General features: G+C 35.9%; 1 protein-coding gene across 1 annotated transcript in view; it reads left to right on the forward strand.

The window, feature by feature from the left end:
- Window positions 1-26,233, forward strand: part of LOC145686367 (follistatin-related protein 5-like) — a 690,843-nt gene that overhangs the window by 560,116 nt on the left and 104,494 nt on the right. Inside the window, exon 4 of the mRNA XM_081759633.1 lies at window positions 22,192-22,425. Within this exon, the coding sequence (XP_081615759.1) occupies window positions 22,192-22,425 (234 nt within the window). The remainder of the gene's footprint in view (window positions 1-22,191; window positions 22,426-26,233) is intronic.

A 26,233-nucleotide genomic window follows, 5' to 3' on the forward strand; every position in this document is an offset into this window, starting at 1 on the left:
AATTTACCAAACGCTACCGTACGGGATAAAATAATTATATTTGTGTCTAATTTTAGTCGAGTTTACATTTCATAGAATCAGTGGGGTATTTACGATTTTGTTTTGGGGGACTTTGCTTGTTTCGAGAGGGACTTTGCTAACTTTGTTCCTGGAAAAGTGAATATTCTGCCATATATATATAACAATATAAAGTTGCGATAAAATTTCGAGTGCTTAAGTCCGGAAGCCGCCCCCTTAAATATGCCACTCCATAGAATACAATATTAAATATCTTGCGTTGTTTCAAATAAAGTTCTTTCTGAGAATTAATATTTCTAGTGAAGTCATTATCACGTAATGCATTAATTAAATACAGTATTGTACTTACTTTAAAGTGAGAGATGCAACTAACAAAGGCTTTTCCAAGAAATTTGACAGCTAACTGTAAGAATGTATTCTCTTTTTCTCTCCCTTCATTTTCAAGTATTCTGGAAATGAAAATAGCAACTGAGGAGAAAAATTTCCTTCATCCCCCTCTGAGGCAAAATAAAATATGAACTGCACTTCAAAATATTTGTAGTGGAGCTAAATGGGAATATTCCATTAATACATATTGCGTGTTTTCCTCATATTAATATTTGTTGCATAATAATAATAATAATAATAATAATAATAATAATAACAATAATAATAATAATAATAATAAAAAATACTACTTTCTGTCCACTTTTGCATATATATTTACTCTTTCTTGTTAAATTAAACAACAACAAAAATTACTACGTATACACGCACATAAATTCAACCCTAAACAGTGTTAGAAATACAGCTAGAAACGTTCTTTAAAATAAATAAATTTGGTAACTTTTTTATTATTTAACGCAATAAGGAAAATAGAATTCTGACTGCAATTTTAAACATTTTATGATACATTAAATGTTATTTGTGTTATTAGTTTGTCGAGCCTACTCTACTTGTTGGATTACGCTTCGCCAATGCCTTTGAATAGGAGGCTATTGAAGTCCTTTGATTAAATTAAATGATTTCCTTTTGTTTGTAATACACAAATTTTTGTTTTAAAAATGGACTAGACGAGTTTCTCCTAATCATGTTGAAATTAAGTCTCCACAGATAATGATTTATATTATTTTAGCGAATTAAAGTTTAAAATAAAAATAAATAAGCTTTTCAATCAAGGGCATCATTTGGGGTGGGCAGGGAGCAATTGCTACCCTGAATTAGAGATACATAAATTGTATACTAATATATTAATGATGGTGTTGGTGGACATTCTTGCGTCTCTGGCGAAACCTAAAATGTTTTGAATTTATATATGACTTTATTAAGTATGAAAGAACAAAACATGACTCAAAAATTTGACAAAATTCTTCCTAATATAAAAATATATCAGTCTATCTCATCTTCGTTCTCTTCACTTATGAACTCTGGAATTTCATGAGATAAGTTACAGGTCAAAACAAAATATTCTTCCAGAATCATAGTTGAGGCTTTGTCACTGGTAAATACTATTTCGTCTTCGGAAAATCTTCTATTTAAAAAAATAAATGTTGGTTAGAATCTGACCTGAGTCTAACCATTAGTTATCTAAGCAGATTTTCAGCATAAAGGCTTGATGTTGTAATCCCTTGTTACTTCATTCGTATCCATCCGAAATTCGTGGATCATAGTATTAAACACTAAAGTACTTTGGATGTGCATTGTCGCGTTTGTCTCACTTGCGTTATAAATGTTGTAGAGGCCTCCAAATTTGGATATTTGTGGTACTGTAGCGTCGTAACATGCGGATTTGAAACATGTAGCAACCTGACGTAGTATCATTTGAAAAAATATAAATTTATGTTGGGTTGAGTTGACAACTTGCTCACCTTGTGGTATGGTATGTCAGACGACATCCCTTTTTCGATATTTGAATGGTACAAAATTTCAGCGTTTTTGTCCATTAGTTTAAAAATTATAAGTTCTTATTAAAACAGATGGTCCACTGTTCCTCAGCCTGGAGATAACTACTTGTCTCCAAATGGTGCATTTGTGCATCTAATGAATAGTCCTTATTCAGCCGCGACTGCTTGAGTCCATTGGCTTTATTTGGCTATCCGTGTGGTGTCCAGGGGCGGATCCAGGACGGACTTCTGGGGGGGCGGTGGGTTGTAAAACTGCTAATTAAAGCTACTTTTAAGAGCTCCAAACTCTGAGATGGGTTGTATTTATATATAAAATAAGAAAGTTTCCTCTTCTGGCCGGGCGACCGTCCCGATCGCCCTCCTCCCCCTGGACCCGCCCCTGGTGGTGTCGATGTTCAATTACCTTTCAGAGGTCTGCGTCTGGGTAGAATTGACGTGTATTTCAACAGAATCCAATTTCGGAAGAGAAAGAGGTCAGTCTGATATTTTATTTCTGATTTTCTATAATTTGATTAAATGAAGAATGATTTTATGTTCTTTAGCTGTCTGGGTACAGCGGAGATAAAAAATTTCGAAATTGAAGTAATTGTCTTGAACAAATTAAATAAACGTTTTCCAAAAGTTCTTGAAAGTGAAGTAACGAAATTACGCATATGGCGGGACTAATCGAATGTCTTCACAATTGTAGCGTATACTCTTCAGCAGTACTGAGAATGTTTTAAGATTAGAGGTCCTTCTTAAAATATTTATTTATACTAAGATTTGCATGTTTTCAACAAAATTTATGAAGCATATATCAGATCTGATAGCCTGTCTCATATGACTACACTGTAAAAAGTCGTTGTGTTATTTCAACGACATGCCTATGTGTTAACACGATTGTGTTAAAATATAACACAAAGAGGTGGTTAGAGCAACTCACTCTCCATTTGGCGTTGTGTGTCAAATGCCGGTAGTTGAAATGACACAGAGCCTGTGTGTTAAATTAACACAAGTGTAGAATTTTTGGTGTTGTTTTCTGCGTGATTGCCTAATATATTGGGCATTAATTATAAAGGCTTATATACTGAAGCTATAGACAAACACATAAGAAAGAAATACTTAAACAAATCTAGGTATTCGCAAAATTTCAACCTGCAAACCGTAAGATGTGGTCTCAATTATTTTGCAGGGCTCCCCCGTGGCTAAGCGGTTAGCGTACGCGCCTTTAGCGTGGGAGGCCCGGATTCGATTCCCGGCGGGAGCTCATGTGGTTCGGATTCCACGTTAATCAGTAGGTCCACGTCTCATATAGCCTCGGTGCTGAAAAGGGACGTTAAACTCAAAATCAACTCAACTCAATTATTTTACATAATATTTCTGAAGAAATATGTCAACAGCGAGAAACAACATCGCATTACTGTGGCACTTCTACAATGTACTAAAGCTCACCAGTCAACACCGGGTATTGTTTCAAAAATGGCGGAAAACAAGTAAAAACACGATTAAGGGGCAAACATACTATAAGGACATAGGTAAGAGTTTCCCATCATTCTTGAACAAGATATTGATGAAGGTTGTGTTTGCACTATCAAAAAATACTTCACAGAAAATGTTGGGAAGGACTACAAAAAGGTTTATGAAGATTTTCTAAATGAAGTGTTCTCTAGTTTACTATTCTTGTTTTAAAATTAGAATCTTCTGTAAGTGTAAGCATGCACACCCCAAGCATTTCCAACACCGAAAAATGGTTACATCAACATCGCACATGGAGTTATTTCAACACCTAAATAGTTGTCGTAGTAACACAGAAGTGGAATCGGACAAATACCAAAAACGGTGTTTATATAGTGGTCTGACCTTGAATTTTAACACAGCGGAGTGTTGAATCAACACCAAAATGTTGTTACTTAAACGGCTTTGACCTTGAATTATGACACAGATTGTGTGTTGAAATAAGAAAATGATGTTGAAATAACACAGGGACTGTGTTATATTGATACTTGACATGGTGTAATATTAACACAAAATAATTAACACACTACACGCTGTGTTACTTTCTTCGTGTTGGTGCCACACCACCACAAGTAACACTGAATACTTTTCCCCACATTACCGACTCTCATATGGTGTCGAATCAACACTGATCTGAATTTAACCGCTCAACACCGGTTGTGTGTCAGAAACGTAACACACACCCTGTGTTAACCGTCAACACTGCGGGGCCTGTGTTGAATTAACACCGCATAGTGGTAGTCACGCTGGAACCACTGTCCTGTGTTAAAATTGAGTTGAATTAACACAACCATTTTTTACTGTGTACTATTTCTTCTAGGCGCAGATAATATTTGTAACTTTTGTAAAGGGTTAACAAATTTTGCAACCTAGTATGATTTTATTTTCTAATTTTATGCAGTCTTTTAGACAAAAAATATATATCCACTATCACGCTCATGAAAAACTTGAGTAAGTGGTAGTTTTCTATCTCGTAATTTCCAGAAAAAAGTGTAAATAACAAGTTGTAAACGTACACTGTAAAAAATCGTTGTGTTATTTCAAGGACATGTCTATGTGTTAACACGATTGTGTTAAACTATAACAAAAACAGGTGGTTAGAACAACTCACTCTCCATTTGGAGTTGTGTGTCAAATACCGGTAGTTGAAATGACACAGAGCCTGTGTGTTAAATTAACACGAGTGTAGAATCTTCGGTGTTGTTTTCTACGTGTTTATCAAATATGTTGGGCGTCTAATTATAAAGGCTTATGAATTGAAGCTACAAACAAACACAATAAAAAGAAATACTTAAACAAATCCGGGTATACGCAAATTTTCAACGTGCAAACCGCGCGATGTGTTTTCAATTGTTTTACATAATGTTACTGAAGAAATATGTCAACAGCGAGAAACAACATCGTATTACTATGTCACTTCTACACTGCGCTAGACCTCACCATTCAGCACCGAGGACTGCTTCAAAAATGGCGGAAAACAAGTAAAATAACGATTAAGGGTCAAACATATTATAAGGATATAGGTAAGAGTTTTCTATCATTCTTGAACAATATGTTGGTGAAGGTTGTGTTTCGCGCCATCAAGAAATACTTCACAATAAGTGTTTGAGAGGACGACAAAAATTTTTATGAAGATTTTCTACGTATATGAAGTGTTCTGTAGTTTACTATTCTTATTTTAAAATTAGAATCTTCAGTAAGCGTAAACATGCATACTACATGGTTTTCCAACACAGAAAAATGGTTACATCAATACCACACACGGAGTTATTTCAACACCGAAATAGGTGTCGTAGTAACACAGAAGTGGAGTCGAACTAACACCAGAAATGGTGTTAATCTACCGGTTTGACCTTGAATTTTAACACAGGAAGTGTTGAATTAACACCAAAACGGTGTTACTTAACGGCTTTGACCTTGAATTACGACACAGATTGTGTGTTGAAATAACCAGAAAATTATGTTGAAGTAACACAGGGGCCGTGTTATATTGACACTTGACATGGTGTAATATTAACACAAAATAATTAACACACTACACACTGTGTTACTATCTTCGTGTTGGTGCAACACCGCCACATGTAACACTCAACACTTTTCTCCACACTAACGACTCTGACATGGTGTCGAATCAACACCGAAAATACTCACACTTATCCGAATTCAACACCGCTCAACACCGGTTGTGTGTTAAAGATGTAACACCCCCATGTGTTAAACGTCAACACCGCGTGGTCTGTGTTGAACTAACACCGCATAGTGGTAGTCACGCTGGAACCACTGCCCTGTGTTAAAATTGAGTTGAATTAACACAACCATTTTTTACTGTGCAGTTTTATGCTTGTGGGTAACAAATGAACATCGGCACGTTTGTGGACACACTTCAGTGTAAGCACAACACAGGAACATAAACTTACAACAAATATTGAAAGAAGCATATCACACTATCCCACAAATACAGTAAAGTGAGTTGTAAATGTTAGAAGCACGTATGCCTACAGCCTACAATGCTTTAAAAATGCATGGTCATGTCCAAAATGATTGTCACATGTCTATAAATATGTTGTTGTAAGAATATAATTTGATAACGATTTCTTACAATGTTAGTATGCGTTTAATCGGCAAAGACATGTATGTGGTAAATTGCATTTCAAAAGAGTAGTAAATAAAAACGATATAACGAGAAAAACTTTCTTGTTCATTTAGAAACATTTTGTTTTACTCATTCTAATTTTCGTATTTGTAATTCCTTTCGTATGAAATTTACCATAAATATACATTTCTCGATTATACACATAGTAACAGTATTAAAAGTATCCTGCAAAATCGTTATCAAATTATATACCCACAACAAGACAGTTATAGATATACGACAATCATTTTGGACATGGCTCTACATGAAACATGAAGTAACATATATGGATTTTATAAAGGCATGATGTAACAGTATTATGAAAGCAATTACATTTAAAGAAACATTAATGTCCACTACTGTGAGAGTTTTCCAGTTTTTACATAATGTTCTGTTCATTGTAATGGGAAATTTAAAAAATAAAAACTCACAACATATCTAAAAATTGGTATGGACCTTTGCTACAAACCAAATTCTGCTTTTATATACAGCAGCGAATTCTTTTACAACTTTTTGCAAATCCAGAACTTTAGAAATTATTTTTTCAATTGAAAGAACAGCATGTGAATTTAGCTTAATATCATCAATCGTGTTTCTCAAATATGACTTCAGGATTCTTAGACAAGATAAAGTCCTTTCGCACCCTACTATTGATGGAGAAATGCCCATTGAGATTATGTACGGTGACGTGCAGTTTCTCACGGTGCAATTTCACACGGTGCTCATTATCGAGCAATTTTACACGATCTTGTTTATCGAATTAATCATTGTGCAGGTGTCGTGCATTTTCACACGATCCACCTGTCAATCACCTGATTAATCCTGAATATGCTTTCACTATAGAGAGAGGAATGATACAGAACAAATGTGAACTAAGTAAGAATAGAAACAGAGCAAACATAAGTTAAAATAAATGGTAACAATTGCAATTAATACTAGAGGAGAGCTTGGAAAATGTTTCACTTTCACAAAAAGAATAATAATGAAAATAACCAGAAATTAAAGTAACAAAGAACAAAAAATGAGCAAACAAATGTTATAGTAAAGAAGAGAAAAATAATAACATAATGAATGGGAAATTGGAATAAATAAGTGAAAAATAACAAAAAACTATTGCAAATTGAAATAGATAAGAAAGAATAGCAAATGAAAATAAATCGAACAGAAAAAGAATAATAAAAAAACAAAATAATTAGGAACAGCAAATAGAATAATCACAAATTAAATCAAATAAAGAATAAAATAAGCTGCACATCAGAGGATTCAGTCACGAAGTTTAAAAATCGAATAAAAATATGCCCACTTCAGAGCATAAACAAACGTTCTGATTTGTGAAACACAACATTAGCTCCACACTCCAAGGCGGTTCTAGGAACAACCTTGTCATCTTTTTATTCTCCGAGCGAATAGCACGTCGTCGTTATGATGCAATATTCATACTTCTGTACATCGTCAATCCATTTTATAAAATTCATAGCTCACTATTCCAGCTTTTGAAGAAATGTAACGCTTCTCAAGCATTTTTTAAAGTTCCGCCATTTCCTAGTTCCTCCAGGACTAATTGCAAACTTCCGTCAAGACAGGTGTAAGTGGATTTTCTACACTTCTCTGGATTACAATATAAGCTCTATCTCGTAAACGAATGAAAACATCTGCTTTTAGTACACTCACAAGCTTCAAGATATGTGGTGTACGCTGTGGTTTAACTTATTGTGCCAACCCTCTACTGGGTTGTTCTGTGTCTTTTGACCATTGCACTTCCATATTTCTCTTGGAATGTTTGGATTGTCTATCCATTGTTCAATGAAATAATCGTTGAACTCTTCGATTTTCTGGCCAGATGGACAGTCCTTCATGACGATGAGCCAATTTTCATCGATTCTGCTTGCCGGTATTAATGTTAATGCACTACACATACGAACATGACGGCGTACACCTTCATTGTGGAGGCATTCTTCGACAAGACCTATACTCTGAACCTTCCGCCAGATGCTCTGGTTGAAATGGTAATGGCAGTTGCTATTTTTTCTTTTTCCTAGCTTCTCAAATATGAATTGCAATTGTTAGTATTTATTTTAACTTGTGTTTGTTCTTTTTTCTGTTCTTACTTAGTTCATATTTGCTGTCCTCCCTCCCCTTATAGTGAAAGCAGTTTCAGGGTGAATCACGTAATTGACAGGTGTACCCGTGTGAAAATGCAAGACACCTGCAGAATGATTAATCCGATAAATAAGACCGTGTGAAATTGCTCGATAATGAGGACCATGCGAAATTGCACCGTGTGAAAATGCACGGAATCTTATGCACAGTTTGTGAATTTTACTGAAGGCGAGCTAATAGGATTTCAGCATAAGCAGCAGTTTCAACAAGGTGGAAACTTTGATTTGGATTTCCTTTTCATATTTTTCGATTACTTTTGGAAGCAATTTGACCTCCGTTTCCAAAGTCTCTATGTCGCATTTATAGTGTGCTGCTAACGGCAAAAGGATCACAAGTTTTAAAAAATAGTCACTATCGGGATTCAAAGCACTTACTCCTTTCAAAATCGAACCATTATCAGTGAACTTGGCTTTTAGTTCACTAATTGTTCTGTCTAATACGGGAAAATAAATCCTTGTTTTCAGATCGTCGTCAGTACTCACTTTTCTTTTTTCACTGCTTACCAGCTCCGTAATAAAGGTTTCAAACTTCTTGGAGAGTTTTCAAGCACGATCAGCAGGACGCTCTTTGCCCGAAACATGCCATTATATTCCGCAATTGTATAATCGTGATATTTTTTCTGAGATCACTGAACTGGAAACTTGAGTTTCAACAAGCGGGATTGTTGTTGCTAGATCACAGTCTGACTTTTGCAGGTAATCTGATAGGATCTTCAGGGTGTCAAGAACGTCGCAGAACACGTGTTAAGTGAGTTACACTGTAACTTTTTTTGTAATATATAACAAATATTTTCATGATTCTTTTTGCTATACATAAAACCAATCATGAACTTCTGTTATTTGCAGAAATATAAATATTGTGTTTATTTAACTTTATAACACACATGTGGCAGCAGTTTATCAATAGTTATCAATAGGTAGAAGTACAAAAAGATTGTAAATTGTTCAACTTAAAACATGGGAAAAAGTCGGTGGTTAATCATGCTCAGAAGAGCTTAGTTAATTAGGGATCAGAATTAGCTTTAAAGAATGCGTTAATTAAAAAAAAAGGTAGCTTCTACAGGCCTATCTGTAATCATGTCAATGAACAACAAAGATTTCAACGTCATATGCATTTCAGTGGCAAATTTGACAGCAGCAGTTCGTGATCATGAGTTCACTGGTTGTACATAGAAAAATTGGGGGCGAAGGGGAGCGAGAAAATTTTTTGGAGTGGCGATCGTCCCTCCTTGCCCCCATGTAGCGCCGCCACTACTAATATTTACGATATCATTTTGCATAATAAATGAGAGCTCCCTCGCGCGCCTTTGGACGGGACACACGGATTTAACTCTCGGTGGAAGCTCATGGTGTTCCTATCTCGTGTTAAGCTGTAGGTCCACGTCTTGTATAGCCTCGGTGCTGAAAGGAACGCTAAACTCAAAATCAAATCAAATTTTGCACAATGAGTATTGGTAAATTTTCTCATGGTAGAAACATCTATGATACGAAGCTATGTAACGAAGAATAACTAAAAACGAGTTGAGAACAGTGTCTGACTTGGGTATGACAGGCCATAGAGCAAACAGCAGAACAGTATTCCACTACTGGAGAAAGCAAGGCTTTGTAATAATCTGCTAATGCTGTCAAATTCTTAATTCTGTAAATATACACAAGACTCCTAACATTCGCATATATAGATGTTATCAAAATAATAGAAATGCCTTAGAAAAGTGCAACTTACTATATTACTATGGCATTGAACCAACTTTCGCCCTTAGTAGGCTGTGGTGTGAGGTAGAATGAAGTCATAAAGATAAGGAATGACAGCAAATGGAATATTGGACCATTCTGCGTGCGATGCATCAATCATGTCAGTTCCGTGCGAGAGTATGAAGGCAGAAATTGCGCCAGATTCATGTCATCAAAATAGAACATAGATGTTCATTTATGCTCAGGTACTGCTCAGGTAGTTATCAGCAAATGGACGATGATTACATATCACCGGTTCCGTCCGTGCAACCCTATCTCGTTAGTCCATGTCACGTAATTCGTGGCTGACTGTGATTGTCAACAGAGGGTGTTAGAAGTGCTGCTTAAATTCTTCCATCACTTGCACCGCAGTCCCGCGACTGTTCTAAGTGACAATGCACTTTAATGCTCGGCGGGATCTGTTACTGAGGGGTTCTTCCGACCGTTGTTCCTTTTCACCAATGTAGTTTTGCCATAAGTTTTGTAAGCTGTAATCACCTTCGACACGTCCTTCGTGACACACCCAACACATTTGCTACTTTCGTCACGCTCCCACCACATATAACCAAGTGCTAATAATTTGCCGTCTTTAGAAATCGTAGAGGTCACCCATTTGACGCTATCATCGTATGCTAAGTTCACCGTACACTGCCATTCTACTGCTTCTCATTAGTATAGAATTTGCCCTAACACACAACCACAAACAGTTCGGCGCTGTTGTCACCGAATGACCGTTACCAACCAAGACATCTGAAGTAATTTCAACGTCAAGTGTTTCTATTATTTGGATAGAATCATATATATTGTAATAGCAACAATATGTTCACTGAAACTATGGTTGTCATCAATGATCTCGCAACACCAAAATCATGTTAAGTTTGTTCGTACATTTTGAACAACTAAATTGCCATTAGTGTAATCTTGTTTAGTACATTTTTCTTGAAATAAATTGTAAGGGAAGTGCATTTATTGGGATTTAATTTAAATTGCCAATTTCGACATTTCACACCAATAAATAAGCCATGAATATTCATTTTGAAGAAAAGCAAAGCCTTATTGTATCGAGGTTCGTATGGAGAGTTTACAATCGTCAGCAAATAAAGGAATGTTACTAGATGTGGATTGAAGGTAATCGATAAGGTAATTTATGAACAAGAGGAAAATTTAAGAACCAGAGACACACCCTTGTGGAACACCAGGTTTTGCCGAAAAAGTAAAAAAAAAAAAAAAAAAAAAACGGATGTATCGCCAGAAATAATTACACGTTTTCTATTATAAAGATAGCTTGCAATAAACTATACTAATGTGACCTGTATATTAAATTGTCAATAATTTATACAAAGGAAGTGAGTGTCTTTATACAAAGGAATCAAATGCTTTGCTTATCTAGATATACACTTTATATGCATGTGGTATTACTTGATATACAAAAACAGCGTGAGAGAGTAAAACTTAATAAATTTGTTGAGCAAGAACTACCAGGAAAAAACCTATGTTGCACTAAATTAATATAAAATGAGGTGGAGTTGAAAATTCAGTGTTTGATTATTATTATCTTGCAGACAGTTGATAAAAATGTTCATATGGATTTGCTCTATATAAGAGGATTTTTTTCTTTTGTATTACCAGATCTGTTTTCAAGAAGAAACTATGTTTGATAACTGTGATAACGATACACCTTAAAGGTAGCAGTGTTTCGGGGAAATATTGTATATTTGTTGTACGAAGATAAAGCTCTTCAAAAATAGGCAAGATGATGAGAAGAGACGTAACTTCTTCCACTGTAAATGGGTAAAAGGAAATCAAAGCAACCAGGTGTGACAGAGAAAGGAAGTAGGTGGAATGAAGGAGGCAAAGGAATCTGAACACACAAAAACATACTTGAACAACTTAAACGTCTTTAATCTAAATTCCTCGGATTCCGCTCATCCAGAGAAATTAATTTATATCCTAAATTTAGAACGTACTTTAACCTACCTATTTCCCAGTCTTTATATTATAATAATAATAATAAGAAGAAGAAGAAGAAGAAGAAAAGAAAAAATAAAATTGAAACACGAATTACACAACATAACAGCAATTGTAGCGTTAGAGATCACAATATCAAAAGCAAGATGAACATATTCTTTTCATTCATTCTTTCTTTTTTACAATATGTTTAACTTCTCGTTTTATGGTACGCAATCCCTAACTTTTCTCTGGTCAAAAATGTTTTCTATTTTCATTTATTCGTTTTCCTTCCGTTCCTTTCTTCCATCGTTGGCTAAGCCATTCCTTTATTTCGTCCGTAGCTTCTTCTTTCAATTCTTCCTTGTCACTTCTTATGTTCCGTTAGTCTTTCTTTCACAATATATGTTCCTCGCTTTTTTAAAGTTTAACGACCCACGATGATTCAACGAGGCTAAAGGAGACGGAGATGATGAGATGAATTACGAAAGTGGGTTACGAAAGTGGTAGAATACAGGAGAACTATGAGAAAACCCATACACAAGGTGTTTGTCCACCACAAAGCCCATTTGGTGGTTGGATCGAACGGGGACTCCATTGACTCCGGTTACAGGGTTTACGACTTTTGTCTTCTTTTACGTTCCTTACACCATTTCAGTTCTGATTATTTTCTTTTCCTCTGTTCCTTTGACTTTCTTTTTCCTCTTCCATACATTCACTGGTATCACTCTTTTCCTTTTCCCTATTTCATCAATTTTTGGTCTGAACTTGTTTCGCCATCCACAAGTTTACTTCCCGTTCCATATCTGCTTTCAGTTCTTCTCTCGTCACTTTTATCTCTCCTGTTAGAAATTTGGAAATTATTCACACATTCGACCTACGATACTCATAGACTAAATATAATAGGGTCAGTCTATACGAAGTGGTCCAAAGATGGGGAAAATGGCTGTTCGACCATCTCCGAAAATTATAAAACTTTGAGTGTGACGAACCTTGTGTATGAGAAGGTCAATAACATACACAAGTGCCGTATGTACAAGTGTTCCTGAATGGCAGCCATCTTTGTTGTCGGCAGAGTGCCATTTTTGCATTTGCAAGCGTTTACGAAAACTACAGTTGCTCAAGACGTACGTATCAGACGAACTCCAAACAAAAACTGATGTTTAGGGGAGAGACTGAGGTACACGAAGAACACACTCTTGCTTAAGACATGTTAAAAACGCGTTAAAACATTTAAATATTTCAGGCTACGACCATTGTTACGCGCGTACTTTCTTCGCGTTCTTAACATGTCCTCACTTTTTTCTCCACGTAATATCAATTACGATTTTTTTTTTTTTTTTTTTTGCAATAGTTTATTCACATACAGCATCTCTTTGTGGCCTAAGCAACAATGTTTTTTTTTTTTAAGCACTTTGCCCTCCTGAGATATTACGCCCCAAACATGGCATCAAAATCAGAAACTTCAAATTTCGGACTCCCATAAATTTATGGTGCCAGTAGTATCATAGCTGTGGATATTTGTGCAGGCTCTTTACACGTAATAGTATTCAGCACAAAACTTATGAACTCCCCACTTTATGCCATTCCAAAATACAGCCCTTTAAAAGTGTAATTTTCTGTACTTTTTGTAATGATTTCATGTATTGATTTTGCAACCTTGTATATTTATTTAGAAGCAAGAGTATATATTCTCCGTATACCTCAGTCTCTCCTCTAAACATCCGTTTTCATTTGGAATTCATCTCACATCCTGAGCAACTGTAGTTTCCGTAAACGCTTGCAAATGCAAAAAATGGTACTCCATCGACAACTAACATGGCCGCCATTCAGGAACTACATACAACAACGTGAATGATATTATTGACCTTCTCATGCACAAGGTTCATCACACTCCAATTTCTATAATTTTCGGAGATGTTTGAGCAACCATTTTCCCCATCTTTGGACCACTTCAGATGGATTGACCCAATATCGAGCTACCTTTATTTTAACGTCCTCATAGGAACGTGCAACATTATCACATGGTACGGACTAATGTCAGTTACTCATATTCTTTGCAAGTTAACTTTCCATCATCTCCTTTCACTTTAATCCTCGTGCCGTCATTGTGTTTTCGGTTGCTTCAAGATGTTTATTTTTCTTTAATTGACATCATAACAGTTTCAAGTCCTTTGAGATATCTTTGGCATAAATTGCTGGGTTACAACCAGAAATATTCGAAGTAACCAGGATTTCCTATAGTAATTGCCATGGCAGATTGGTTCTTATTCCGTGTTTCTGATTGGCTTCATTAACGAACTTGGCAGTGGTAATCGAAGTAGCCATCTATTGTTTAAAAAAAGAAGTAATATTAATTCAAAAGTTAAACTTTCATTCAAAAGTTATGTGGAGTAACAGACGGACGTAAGTCATCTTCACTCCTTAAGATGTTAAAAGATTGACTTCATTAAAGAACTCGGTTGAGATAATCGCTCCAACTATGTTTGCAGAGAACATATTTCTGAAATTTGCTTTCGTTTAACAGTTATCGGTAAACTAACTAACGGATGTACGTCGCCTATGTCCGTTAAGATATTAACGGATGGACCTCATAACAAACTGAATCGAAGTAATCGCTCTAGCTAGCTATTGTAGAAAACAGAATTCAAAAATTCGCATTTGTTCAAGAGTTAAGGTGTAGAGTAACGGAGAGTCGTAAGTCACCATTAACCATTAATATGTTAATAGATTGACTCCATTCACGAACTCGGTTGAGGTAGAATCGCTCTCTAGTTATCTATTGCTACAAATAGAATTTAAAACTTCACTTTCGCCTAAGAGTTATCATGTGGGCTAACGGACGGACGTGAATCGCCGTTACCCGTTAAGATAATAACGGATAGACTCCATTTACGAATTCTGCAGAGATAATCATTCTACCTATCTATTGCAAAAAAAAAAAAAAAAAGAAAGAAAAAATCCAGTTATTCTTTTCCGCTCAAGAGTTATCGCGAGAAACAATGAACAGATATATTACCATTACAGTATTATAAAACCTATTTGCGTGATCCTAAATGTAAGTAATAACAAACATGGGAAAATAATAAACATGCCTTTTTTAATTAAAAAAATGAAATGATTAGGACCCAATTTTCTCAATATTTGCAAACACTTTTTTAAGATTTGTAACAGCTCAAAACTTGGCTGTTACACTTGTACAAGTCGTCATCATTAGCCCGTAAGTAGGCGCGTGGTTGTAAAATTTACCCCCAACTAGTTTATTTTTATTTATTTATTTATTTATTATTTATTTTCTACATGCTACATTTTACATTTTGTTATTGGAAGAGAAGTTACTAGAATTTTGAGGTTTGTTAATCTTTCATTATAAAGAAAAGGTTAAAATAATGTTAATAATAAATTATATAACAAAATGTAAAGATTGATGTAAAATTGGAGGTTTTATTTCGTGACCTCGTGAGTCTGAATACTTGAAAGAACATACAAAGGGGAAAAAATCTGCAAGCAAGACTTTCTGTACTTGAAGCACTGAAGGAAGTAGAACATGGAAAGGAACCGTCCAAGTATAGTATAGAACACGGAGCAATTCTTCCTTAGCTGCAGTAATTCTAAAAGTTGTCTTGGCTTAGTTAATTTAGAGTTTGGGGGCGCGGTGGCTCAGTGGTAGAGCGTTCACCTCCGGTGCTTGGGGTCCCTGGTTCGATCCCAGCTCGCGCCGTGTGGACTTTGTGGTGGACAAACACCGTGCTCGTGGGTTTTCTCGGGATTCTCCCGTTTCCTCCCACTTTCTTCATTCCACCATTTCACTCATTTCTCATAATCACCGTCTCCTTTAGCCTAACTGGCATAACCGTGGGACGTAAAACTCAAAGATTTCATTTTAATTTGGAGTTTAACATTCTTTTTTTTTTAGAATCGAGGCTATATGAGATGTAAACCTACATCTTAACGTGAGATACAAACCACCGAAAATTGAGTTTCGAGGAAGCTGCGATAGAAGTTGAATAATAAATATAGAAATCAAATTAAGTACCTAGTAAATTGAAATTTTGCTGAATATGAACAACAAAAACAATATTATATACCTTGTATAGCAGCACGCCATTGTGAAAATAGGAAAGCAATAGAAAAATTAGAGAGAGAAAAACAAAATGAACAAGAGAATGGAATAGCAAATTGATTTATTATTATTATTATTATTATTATTATTATTATTATTATTATTATTATTATTATTATTATTATTATTATTATTATTATTTAATTTTAAGATAAAACGTTCAGCACAATTTTGCAATAAAACTTGAATGTCCACTCTACTAACGGCAACAGGTAAATGACATCGAAGGATACAAGTTGTTTTCTAAGACTAATTCTGCTTATTATAAAATTATTTCTAATTGCTACGAGTTGCCAATTTGGTAATTAGGTTTGGCTGCGGTGCTACTGATAAAAATTGTACTGTAGTTAAAAACTAATACAATTATATTGGAATAACGCTTATTTTGATAACAAACTGAAGGTAGAGACCCAAGAGGAGGAGCGGAAACAGTTGACTGCTGTTTTCGTGATTATGTTTGTAGTAAAGGGAAAATAATAAATAATTAGAAATAAATAATTATCTGTCTAATGGGAATATCGTTAGAATTATGATGACATCAATAAAATTAATGAAATTTTCCAGTTTAACGTCCAACAGTTATACCCGTTAAAGGGAGGCAGATGATTAAGGCAAATGAATGATGATGGAAGAATGAGTAAAATGAGAATGTGCGAGAAGACGGAGTACCCTGAGAAAACCCACGGACACAATGTTGCCCACCACAAACTTACTTTACTGAGATCGAACCAGGGACGACTCCACGCACCAGAAGTAAGCACTTTACCACTCAGCCACCGTGCCAAAGTTTAAAAAAATACTAAAAACGTCAATTATTCCTTTAACGCTCAAATTTTAAAGATTTAGTTCTCCGACTTCTAATAGAATGAATTGCTTTATTTTAGTTTTTAATAATGGCAAATAAAAATATTTTTAAATTACAGTGATTCATTTAGAGTTTGCGTATACGGTGTAAAATTAGATAATTTCTGTGAAAATTTTCTTTTTAAAAAAAGGCTTTGCAAAGAGAGACACTTTTCTATTAAAATATATACAAGGACATTTTTACCTCCTTTTTTCTAGAGAGTGATTTTATGTATTCAAATTTGAAATGAAAACATTAACTTGCAGCTCTTCGCCCATTTAATAAAATCATTCTTGCTAAAATGACCCAAACCTCACCACGGGGACATGGCTGCAATTCGAGCTCCATCGACGCCCTATGCAACCATCCAACCGTTCAAGACATGCTAAGTTATGTTGTTTCATTATTATCTATCAAGAGTATCATCTTGAAATCAGATTTCCGATCTAATTTAGACATCAAAGATTTTAATATTGCTCTAACATAGTCATTTCAGTTACCTTGTATGCAAACTTTTCCGGCGGACTCTGTCACAAGTTTAACAGGTCTTTGTACTATTTTCGTGTGACAGCGAAATTTATAAACTCAAACTCAGAGTTTTATTTTTAATAAATATGTAAAATATTTTATGTTGGCAATCTTTCTTTCTATCGTTGATGGGATGACAGTTTGCATTTCGTCCAATAAATCAGCCCAATGTAGTCCTTGATATCAATATATATTAAGGGAAACATATAAGTTCTTAGAGACTTCTCCTTCGTCTGTTGATTCCTAGATTTCGGTATTTTCAAGTCACCCAACTCTCGTGTATAATGTCTGTCAGCCACCATCATCGTCAAACAATATATTCTCAAGATGACGTTTTTCTCGTACTGAACTGATGGGTCCAATCGTTTCGATGGTTGACATGTGCACTAAGTCTTACAAATATTTATTTCTCAAACGAGTCCTATGAATGAATTGAGGATATTAGCCACTTACATTGTGAAGATATGTACTGCTGATTGATTCAATATTAACCGTTCATGCCAAAAGCTTAAGTATGTACTCGTTATTAAATGCCTACCCTATGGGTGGGATCCCGGGAACGGATTCGCTCAATGCAGAATATTAATAATAAAAAAAGGAGGGGCAAGCTATGGAGTTTTACTGCCAGTAGTGTAAGGAAGTAGGTAGTATTCCGGCTTGAGGGATTAAAGGGTATCACTCAGTGAAATACGGTAGAAAGCACATCTTTAAGGTCTTGCGAACCACGAGGAATATGTCGAAGAGTGTCAAAGAAACCATTGATCCAGGGATTAGGAGAAACGCATTCTTCTGTCATTCTGAGAACATGTCGTTGGTGATAATAGTGGCTGAGAGAGATTATACACGAGCGTTGGGTTATAGTAGAATACTGACAGCTAGAAATCAACAGACGAAGGGAAAATCTATAGGGACCTTTACGCCTCCCACAATAGGCCTACATTTTGAAACCAAGGACTACGTTGAGCTGGTTGCTTCGGCGGAATGTAAGCTGTTATCTTCTCCAATAATAGAAAGCTGAACAACAGAAAATATTTTATCATTTATGGCAAATAAAACTCTGAGTTTGAACTTATAAATTTACTCTGTCACATACAAACAGTGGATAGATATGTAAAAAAAAAAAAAAAAAAAAAAAAAAAAAATCCGCTGGAAAACTGTGCGGACAAGGTAACAAAGATGATTATATTAGAACAACATTATACTCTTTGATGCCTAAAATCTTCCAGAAATCCGATTTCATGATGACGCCCTTGACTGATAATGGTGAAGTAACATGATTTAAGAGCTCCTTCGTGACTATATGGTTAGCATACGTGCCTTCAGTGTGGTGGACCCCGTTCGATTCCGGTGGGAGCTCATGTGGCTCGGATCTCACATTAAGCTGTAAGTCCACGTCTCATATAGTCTCGGTGCTGAAAGGAATGCTAAACTCCAACCATTCGACATAATAATATAGCAAACTCTGAATGGTTGGATATTTGAGTAGGATAATGTTTCCAATTGTAGGGACATGTCCCTGTATGTAGGGACGTTAAGACATTTTTATTAATCGTCATGTCATTTATTTCTTTGAGAGTGATCTTAAATATTCAAATTTGAAATGAAAGCATTAGCTTGTAGCTCTTCGCTTATTTCGTAAAATAATTCTTGTTAAAATGATCCAGATCTTACCACAAATAGCTGCAAGTCGAGCTTCATTCGCGCCCTGCTCCGGTGTTGTCAGCAGTATTTTGGCTAAGTTTCTACAACTAAATTAAAATGTCCTTACTTTTCACTGAAAAGTCTCTGCGGAGAAAATTAAGCTCCAATATTAATATTGAATATATGGCCGCGCATTACAATACATAACTTTGTTACATAAAATTACTTAATATGTACTTACTCACCAGAAATCTTTTAATTTTTTGCATGCTGATGTTCTCCTGTTCATTATGTTTAAAAAGAAAAAAACATTGAAAGACATCTCACATTTTACATAATCTCTTCCAGTACCACTGGAAGAACAAGTACCCTGTATAATACTTTGGTTTTGGAGAAATATGTGCTGATCCGTTATGTCGAAAATTCTACAGCCTCTTTCTTGTTCCCTCGAGAATAGAGATGCAAAAAAGCCGGCTTTTTTGAATCGATGGTTTTTTTCACATAAAAAGCCGGCTTTTTTGGGAAAAAAACGAGAATTTTGGAAATTTTGGCTTTTTTCAACTTCATGATTTTTCTATCTAAATAGCTTTCTTATAGTATATTCTATAGTTAGGTAAGAATTCCATGACCTGAATGTGATATTTCGCTCTGAAATTCACCATCAAGATGGATGGAGCACATGTTTTACGAATTAAAGCTAACATGAAGAATGTAGAATTTGAGGGTAATTTTAGAGGCTATTTAACTTTATTTTAACTTTTGAGTTATCGACATCTTTTTTCTTCTTTAGTTTGTCATCCGTGTTTCATTTCTAAGGGCTTTTAGTACTCTAGCTTCTAGCGCAAAAGTTAAACTTGCCCGTTTTTCTATTTATCCGTCAAAGCGTACGTTTTTCAATATATCCGTCAAACCGTACTTCCACATTTCTGTTATACTGTAGCTCTGAAGTGATTTAGCAATAATCTTCCGGATACAACTTTAAAAATCATTTTATACTGAGAATCAGTGGCGGATTTAGAAAAGTATTTTGGGAAGGGTTTCTTACTAATGTTTAGTTTTTTTAAACATTCGTAATTTTTATTTGACGGGAGCTTAAAGTTTATGAGTAAAGGCATAAATAATAGATATTTCGTTTGTTGCAGACATTCCGTAACTTTGGGGAACGGGCTTCAGTCCGAAAGACAGCCCCCCTAACCTTTGCATAACCGTCACTGCTGGTAATTAGTAATAATAACTATTTAAAAACAATAAGAAAGGAAGTTGGCCAACTCACAGTATACGCACTATTTCTACATTCACAGATGGAATAAAGAAAAGCTTTGTCAGAATGGTCGAATGCTGGTTGAATCCCGGACTCCCCGATAGAAGCTCAAAAGCTAATCACTCAGTCATGTTTGTTGTGCAGTTGTATTTAGCTTAACTTAAATATATTCCGTAGTCTTTTTTGGGGGGAGGGGGGAGTTCCGTAATGATATGTTGAATCCCTCTTGTTAAAAATTCAGAAAACTTGAGGATTGGGTAAACTGTGATGGTGGTTCTATAAAACTTAACTGTAGAATTTCAAGAATATACAGAACCAAAAGCTCTAGATGTGCAGCCTTTAAGTGTATCATATAAATCTAAGTATTTCTCTTATGTTTTATTTTAATTTTATTTTGTTTCAAAAAGAGGGTATGGAATATATTGAAGTAAAAATACTACATACTATTTTGCTAGTTATTTGTGTATTCTTTAAAAAGAAGTGTTTACTTTTAGGGTTGGCTGGTTTACACCAACTTTTTTTTTTAATAACTGGTTTAAACCACAAAAATAAAAAGAATGAAAAATGCGAATGTGAACTTCATGGTGACGTTTCCAGATATCAAACCACCTGCAATAGTTTTATTTCCCTTTCACCTTTTAATCAAGGTGTCCCATGTTCAATTCTCGGTCGAACCACAAACCTTCTTTCATGCGTAACCCAAGTAGCGGTTCGGATGTCAGTTTAAGCGAAAGTCTTCTCCTTGATAACCTCGGTATTTTGTAAGGATGTTAAGCCTAAATATACGAAACAAACCAAATTGTATATTTTTGCATGCCTAAATGCGTGTTGTTTTATAAAGAAGGCAATATTGCTTAAATATATTGATAGAAATTGGCAAAATTTATCGATTGCCTACGTAGCTTCCAACATTAGCTTGGATTGGACTTTCCATGATATCTACGTACCTGTACTAAATTTGTAATTTAATACCTCAGTTTTAGCGTACTGATTATGGTACGTTGACCTTTAAATTTTACATGCAAAGCAATAACAGGATTTTCCCGTTATTGTCTTATATTTCAAGTAATGACGGGATTTTCCCAATGGCTAGGGCGGGAGATTCTCAACTTAAGAAATTTACTGACCGCACTTCTTTAAGCTTATGGGAGTTCTTCCGGCATAACCCCGCTGTTGCATAATAACATCAAGGCGAAACAAACTTATTTCTGTGAATATGTAATATAAATACATAAAGCAAAAAATCTAAGTCAAAAAAGCCTGGTTTAAACCAAAAAAGCCTGGTTTAAACCAAAAAAGCCTGGTCTAAACATCCTCCAAAAAACGGGTTTTTGGCATTTTCAAAAACAATCACGGTTCTCGCCAACTCTGCTTACTTTTGTATATAGGAGGTTAAAAAATTCTTATTATATACATTGGTTAATCCTGTGGAATTCATAATGTAAATATGTTGAAGAAAAATTGTTTGAAATATTTTTTTGAAATTCATAGTTTATTTTCGATGTTTTATATTATTATCAGCATCAACCACTAATTAAATGATTTTTTGTGTTATAGAGAAGCGATACAAAGTCTGTTTTATCAATTTAAAGCAGTATTTTGAAAAAAGCCCAAAATTTCCCAAGCAAAAAAGCAAAGCAGAAAAAAACGAGTTTTTTCCAAAAAAGCCGGTTTTTTTCCGAGCCCTTGCATCTCTACTCGAGAATGAATTTATAAATAAAAGTGAATTTAGAAGCTCTGTCCCCAACTTCGTTTTTCTTTGTTTCAGTGTAACTCAACACAGAGAAAATTCGTCACAATTAACTCATATTTGACGGTGCTCTAGGAATATTAAGAAAAACTTCTAGGAATATTCAGATGATAAAACAATGATTATGTATAGCTTTCATTATTTAAAGAACAATTGCTATTTAATACTTCTTTATTACAGATCCTTGCCTAGCAAAATATTGTGGCAAAGGCCGAGAATGTAAAGTAACGGATGAGGGAAACGCTCAGTGTGTTTGCCAAAGTCGCTGCAAGAAACATCAGAAGTTAGTGTGTGGCTCTGACGGTCAATTGTATACAAATCACTGCGAACTTCACCGCACGGCCTGTCTTTCAGAGAAGAGCATCACAGTGGATCACACGTACAGCTGTATGAAGAAGACAAGGAGCAAAGAAGGTAAGTTTATATAGTTCTACATTTCATAAAGTTTTATGCATAAAAACGATTTCAGAACAGAAATTGCAGACTGGCAAATTTCCAAACTCAACATAGACAGTTATAATGGAATTCTTGAATTTCTCGTATCTATAGAAAACTTAAAGCGGAAAATTTACTTATTATCTATTATAAGAATGTATTTTCATAATCAAGTCTACATTTAAAGTATTATTTGTGGTGTAAAGAGAACTTATACCTTTGACCATACTGCATAATTAGAGAAGTGAGTTTAAGTAAGTTGCAACAATACCGTGTGCATCAAGAGAGGATTCAAGTCCCAAGTTTATATTATTTCGGCAGTGTTAGAGCTATAAAGGGCCTGGGAGTTAGGCCCCACTGCTCGAAATCTTGACCTCCCAATAGCCCACGTACTCGGTAGTAGTCATGGTGTTAAACTTCATTGTGATGTTCCTCAACTCATACCACTCCAGCTCCAGCTGTAGAAATGGCACATTATCGTCTACGATGTCATTGCCGGGAAACATCATCTGGAACATATGGTGCACATGGTAATCTAATATGGCAAAATAATCTCGGGTAGTGACGCAATCGGTAAGCATCAGCACTGGACCCACTGAAAACCAGAATATTGCTGCCCACGGCATCACAGAATTGCCGCCATGTTTCACGGTTGGGCGGAGACATTTCACATCACAATTCTTTGGGCGTCCGCCACACATAAATACGGCCCATGGTTTGAAATAAGGTAAACAATGGCACGACCATATCGCACTTTCCAGATGTTCTTGGTACCATTGACATCGTACAAAAGCGTTACGGACCCTTATCAGGTGCTTCGCACATCAATCTAACCCCATACTTCCATGTCATGAAACTTGCGGCGGACTGTGATTGCCCATACAAATTGTGGGAGGTTTTACTTAAGTTTCTCCGTCACTTGCATCGTAGTCGCACAATGGTTCTGAATGTTTGACGGGCCTGTCATTCAGAGTTTTCTTCCGACTACTGTTTCTCTTCTCCAGTGTGGTTTTTCCGTGAGTTTTGTATGCCGTCATCAACTTGGGCACTGCCTTTCGTGACACATACAACACACACAATTTGCCCTCGATGGAAATCAGAGATTTTGCCCACTTGACACTATCATCACCATCTGGTCAGTTCACTACATACTTTCGTTCTACTGTTCTTCATGTTGTAGAGAGTTTGCCGTACTTCACCACCTACAGCTCGGTGCTGCGGTCTCCGCCTGACCGTTGCCAACCAAGACACGCAGACATCTGACATGTTTCAAATCGCAGGTGCTTCTGCTAAACTGATAAGTAGCTGTATAGTGAAGAATCTAAAAGGTATTGTACCGTTGGCGAATAAGACGGTGTTAGTGTCTCAAATCTCAGAGTAGTGCTCTCAAACGGGTTGGGTTGTCGGGTCGGGTCAGTCCGGTCAGCTCGGGTCGGGTTGTTGGGTCGGGTCAGTCGGGTCAGTTCACTTTGATCAACTGAGTTTAGGTTGAGCTTAAACTCGGCTGGAGTCGAAAGCTGCTGTTTTTCACTAGCTGTCTAATTAAAAATAGCAATTTTCAATTGATTTTATAGAAACCATAAATCTATTTTGAACACTTGCAGCTAGTGTTTTCATGGTAAATGCTTATTTTTGTACTTTTGTGTACTTTAATTTTTAAATGTGGAAGATTGATTTTACCAATTGACTGTAATATTAATATCTACGCCAATATAGAGTCTGGATTTAGAACAAAACTAGAAGTTGTTTAAGCAAGGCCAAAAGAAAGATTGGATATGGACGACCAAGCCCAAGCAGGGCCGCGGTGGCTCAGTGGTAGAGAATTCATCTCTGGTGCATGGTGTCCATGGTTCGATCCCAGCTTGTGCTAAGTGTTCTTTGTGGTTGAGAAACGCCGTGTAGTGGGTTTTCTCGGGGTTCTCCTGTTTCCTCCCAATTTCTTCACTCCACCATTTCATTCATTTTTCATGGTCACCATATCCCTTAGTGTCGGTGCAGAATCGAGGGACCTTAAACTGAATATTTCATTTTATTTCACCAAGCCCAAGGACATCGATACAAGAACAAGGTAAAGATTGGATATGCAAAACGAAGTGCATAGTAATCTTGCTCTCGGCCTTGTTTTGGTGATCACCAAGTAGCGATGAGCGTATTTTCTTGCTTTCCGTATATTATGAAAGACTATAATAAAAATCACACTTGGTCTTCATTTGTACCGATGAGGCGAGCATTCTTGGCTCTTGTATAGCATGAAAGACCACCAAGACTACGAAATGCAGGACCAAGACTTGACTGCAAGACAAAGAATAAGACGCAGTATTGATGATCAAGACCCAGGGTACGAATTGTTTGAATTCCATTTGTTGGGCTGAAAATGATGAAATAAAATTAGTACTTTATAATTAATTGTCATACTGTATTTTTAAATTTTAAATTACAAAATTCATATTATGTATCTTCTTACTTGCAACTGTATATACTATAAAAGATGTTTTAATTACCGAGAAAGAAAAATGAAAGTGGTACGGGTCTCGGAATCATAGGAACCTATTTTGGAATGAAAGTTGAAGGGTTGGAAAAAAATCACACGTGTTCTCCTGTTTCCTCAATCCTTATCATTGTAGTTAAACGATTTCCTTTTGTCTCTGCCAAGAAACTCTTGCTACTGCCTTCCGAGAAGACCCCCTGCCGTCCAAGCAGGTGAGAACACTGACCTTGAAGAAAAATTTCGTCACATAGAACTAAAGCAAGAAAAAAATAAATTTCTCCCACGTCGGACATTGGTATCAGTTATAAAAAGAAATAACCAAATCTCAAAAGTACCAAATATTCATTAAGATGCATATAGAAATCCCCCGCTTGATCTAGCTACTTGGTTAACGTGTAAGACTTCGGTACACGTGGTCCTGGTTTAATTCCCAATGGGAGTGCATTTTGGCGTTCACCCAGTGTCGTGACTATAGTGCTCTCAAACGGGTCGGGTTGACCTGAACCGACCCGACTCGGATCGTGTCAGTTCGGGCCGGGTCAGTCGGGTCAGCTCGGTCGGGTTGTCGGGTCGGGTCGGATCAATCGGGTCAGCTCGGATCGGGTTATTCGGGTCGGGTCAATCGGGTCAACTTGGGTCGGGTTGTCGGGTCAGGTCAATCAGGTCGGATAACGGGTCGGGTCAGTTGGGTTGGGTCGGATCATCGGGTCGGGTCACGGGTCGAGTCGGTCTTCAACCCGACCCGATCCGACCAGTTGAGAGCACTATCTCAGAGTATATGAGTCGGAGACGGGTCAAGGCTAATGTAACTTGACAGCTGACAGTTGAAACTAGTAAATGTTTAAAAAAAAGTGTTGAAATTCTTATCTATAATCAATATAGTAAAAGTTGAGTTTTATAAATTATATTTTCTCGCTATGCTATCAAGGTATTTGTAACAAATATACTAAATGTTTTCGTGCAATATATGTTTTTAAAAGTCTGTTGTGTGTTAACTCTATCGATATACGTAGAAAATATGTGCAATGAAATTTAAGTTCTTGTGCATAGTAACTCTTCCATACGTATTCTTATTCTTATTCTTATTCTTATTCTTATTCTTATTCTTATTATTCTTATTATTATTATTATCACTGATATGATAATGATTTAAAACTTCCTTAAAATATGGCTATCGGAGATGTATGGGTATTTCTTTCTTCTGAAGATATTCCATATAGAATTTTGGAAAATTCTTTGGCAGCAATTGTGTGCCATGTTAATCATTCACCGCCAGGGCCACACACACAAGAAAGGGGA

Source organism: Thermobia domestica, chromosome 5 (assembly GCF_964235325.1).
Source record: "Thermobia domestica chromosome 5, izTheDome1.hap1.1, whole genome shotgun sequence".
In the NCBI taxonomy this organism is placed as follows: Eukaryota; Metazoa; Arthropoda; class Insecta; order Zygentoma; family Lepismatidae; genus Thermobia; species Thermobia domestica.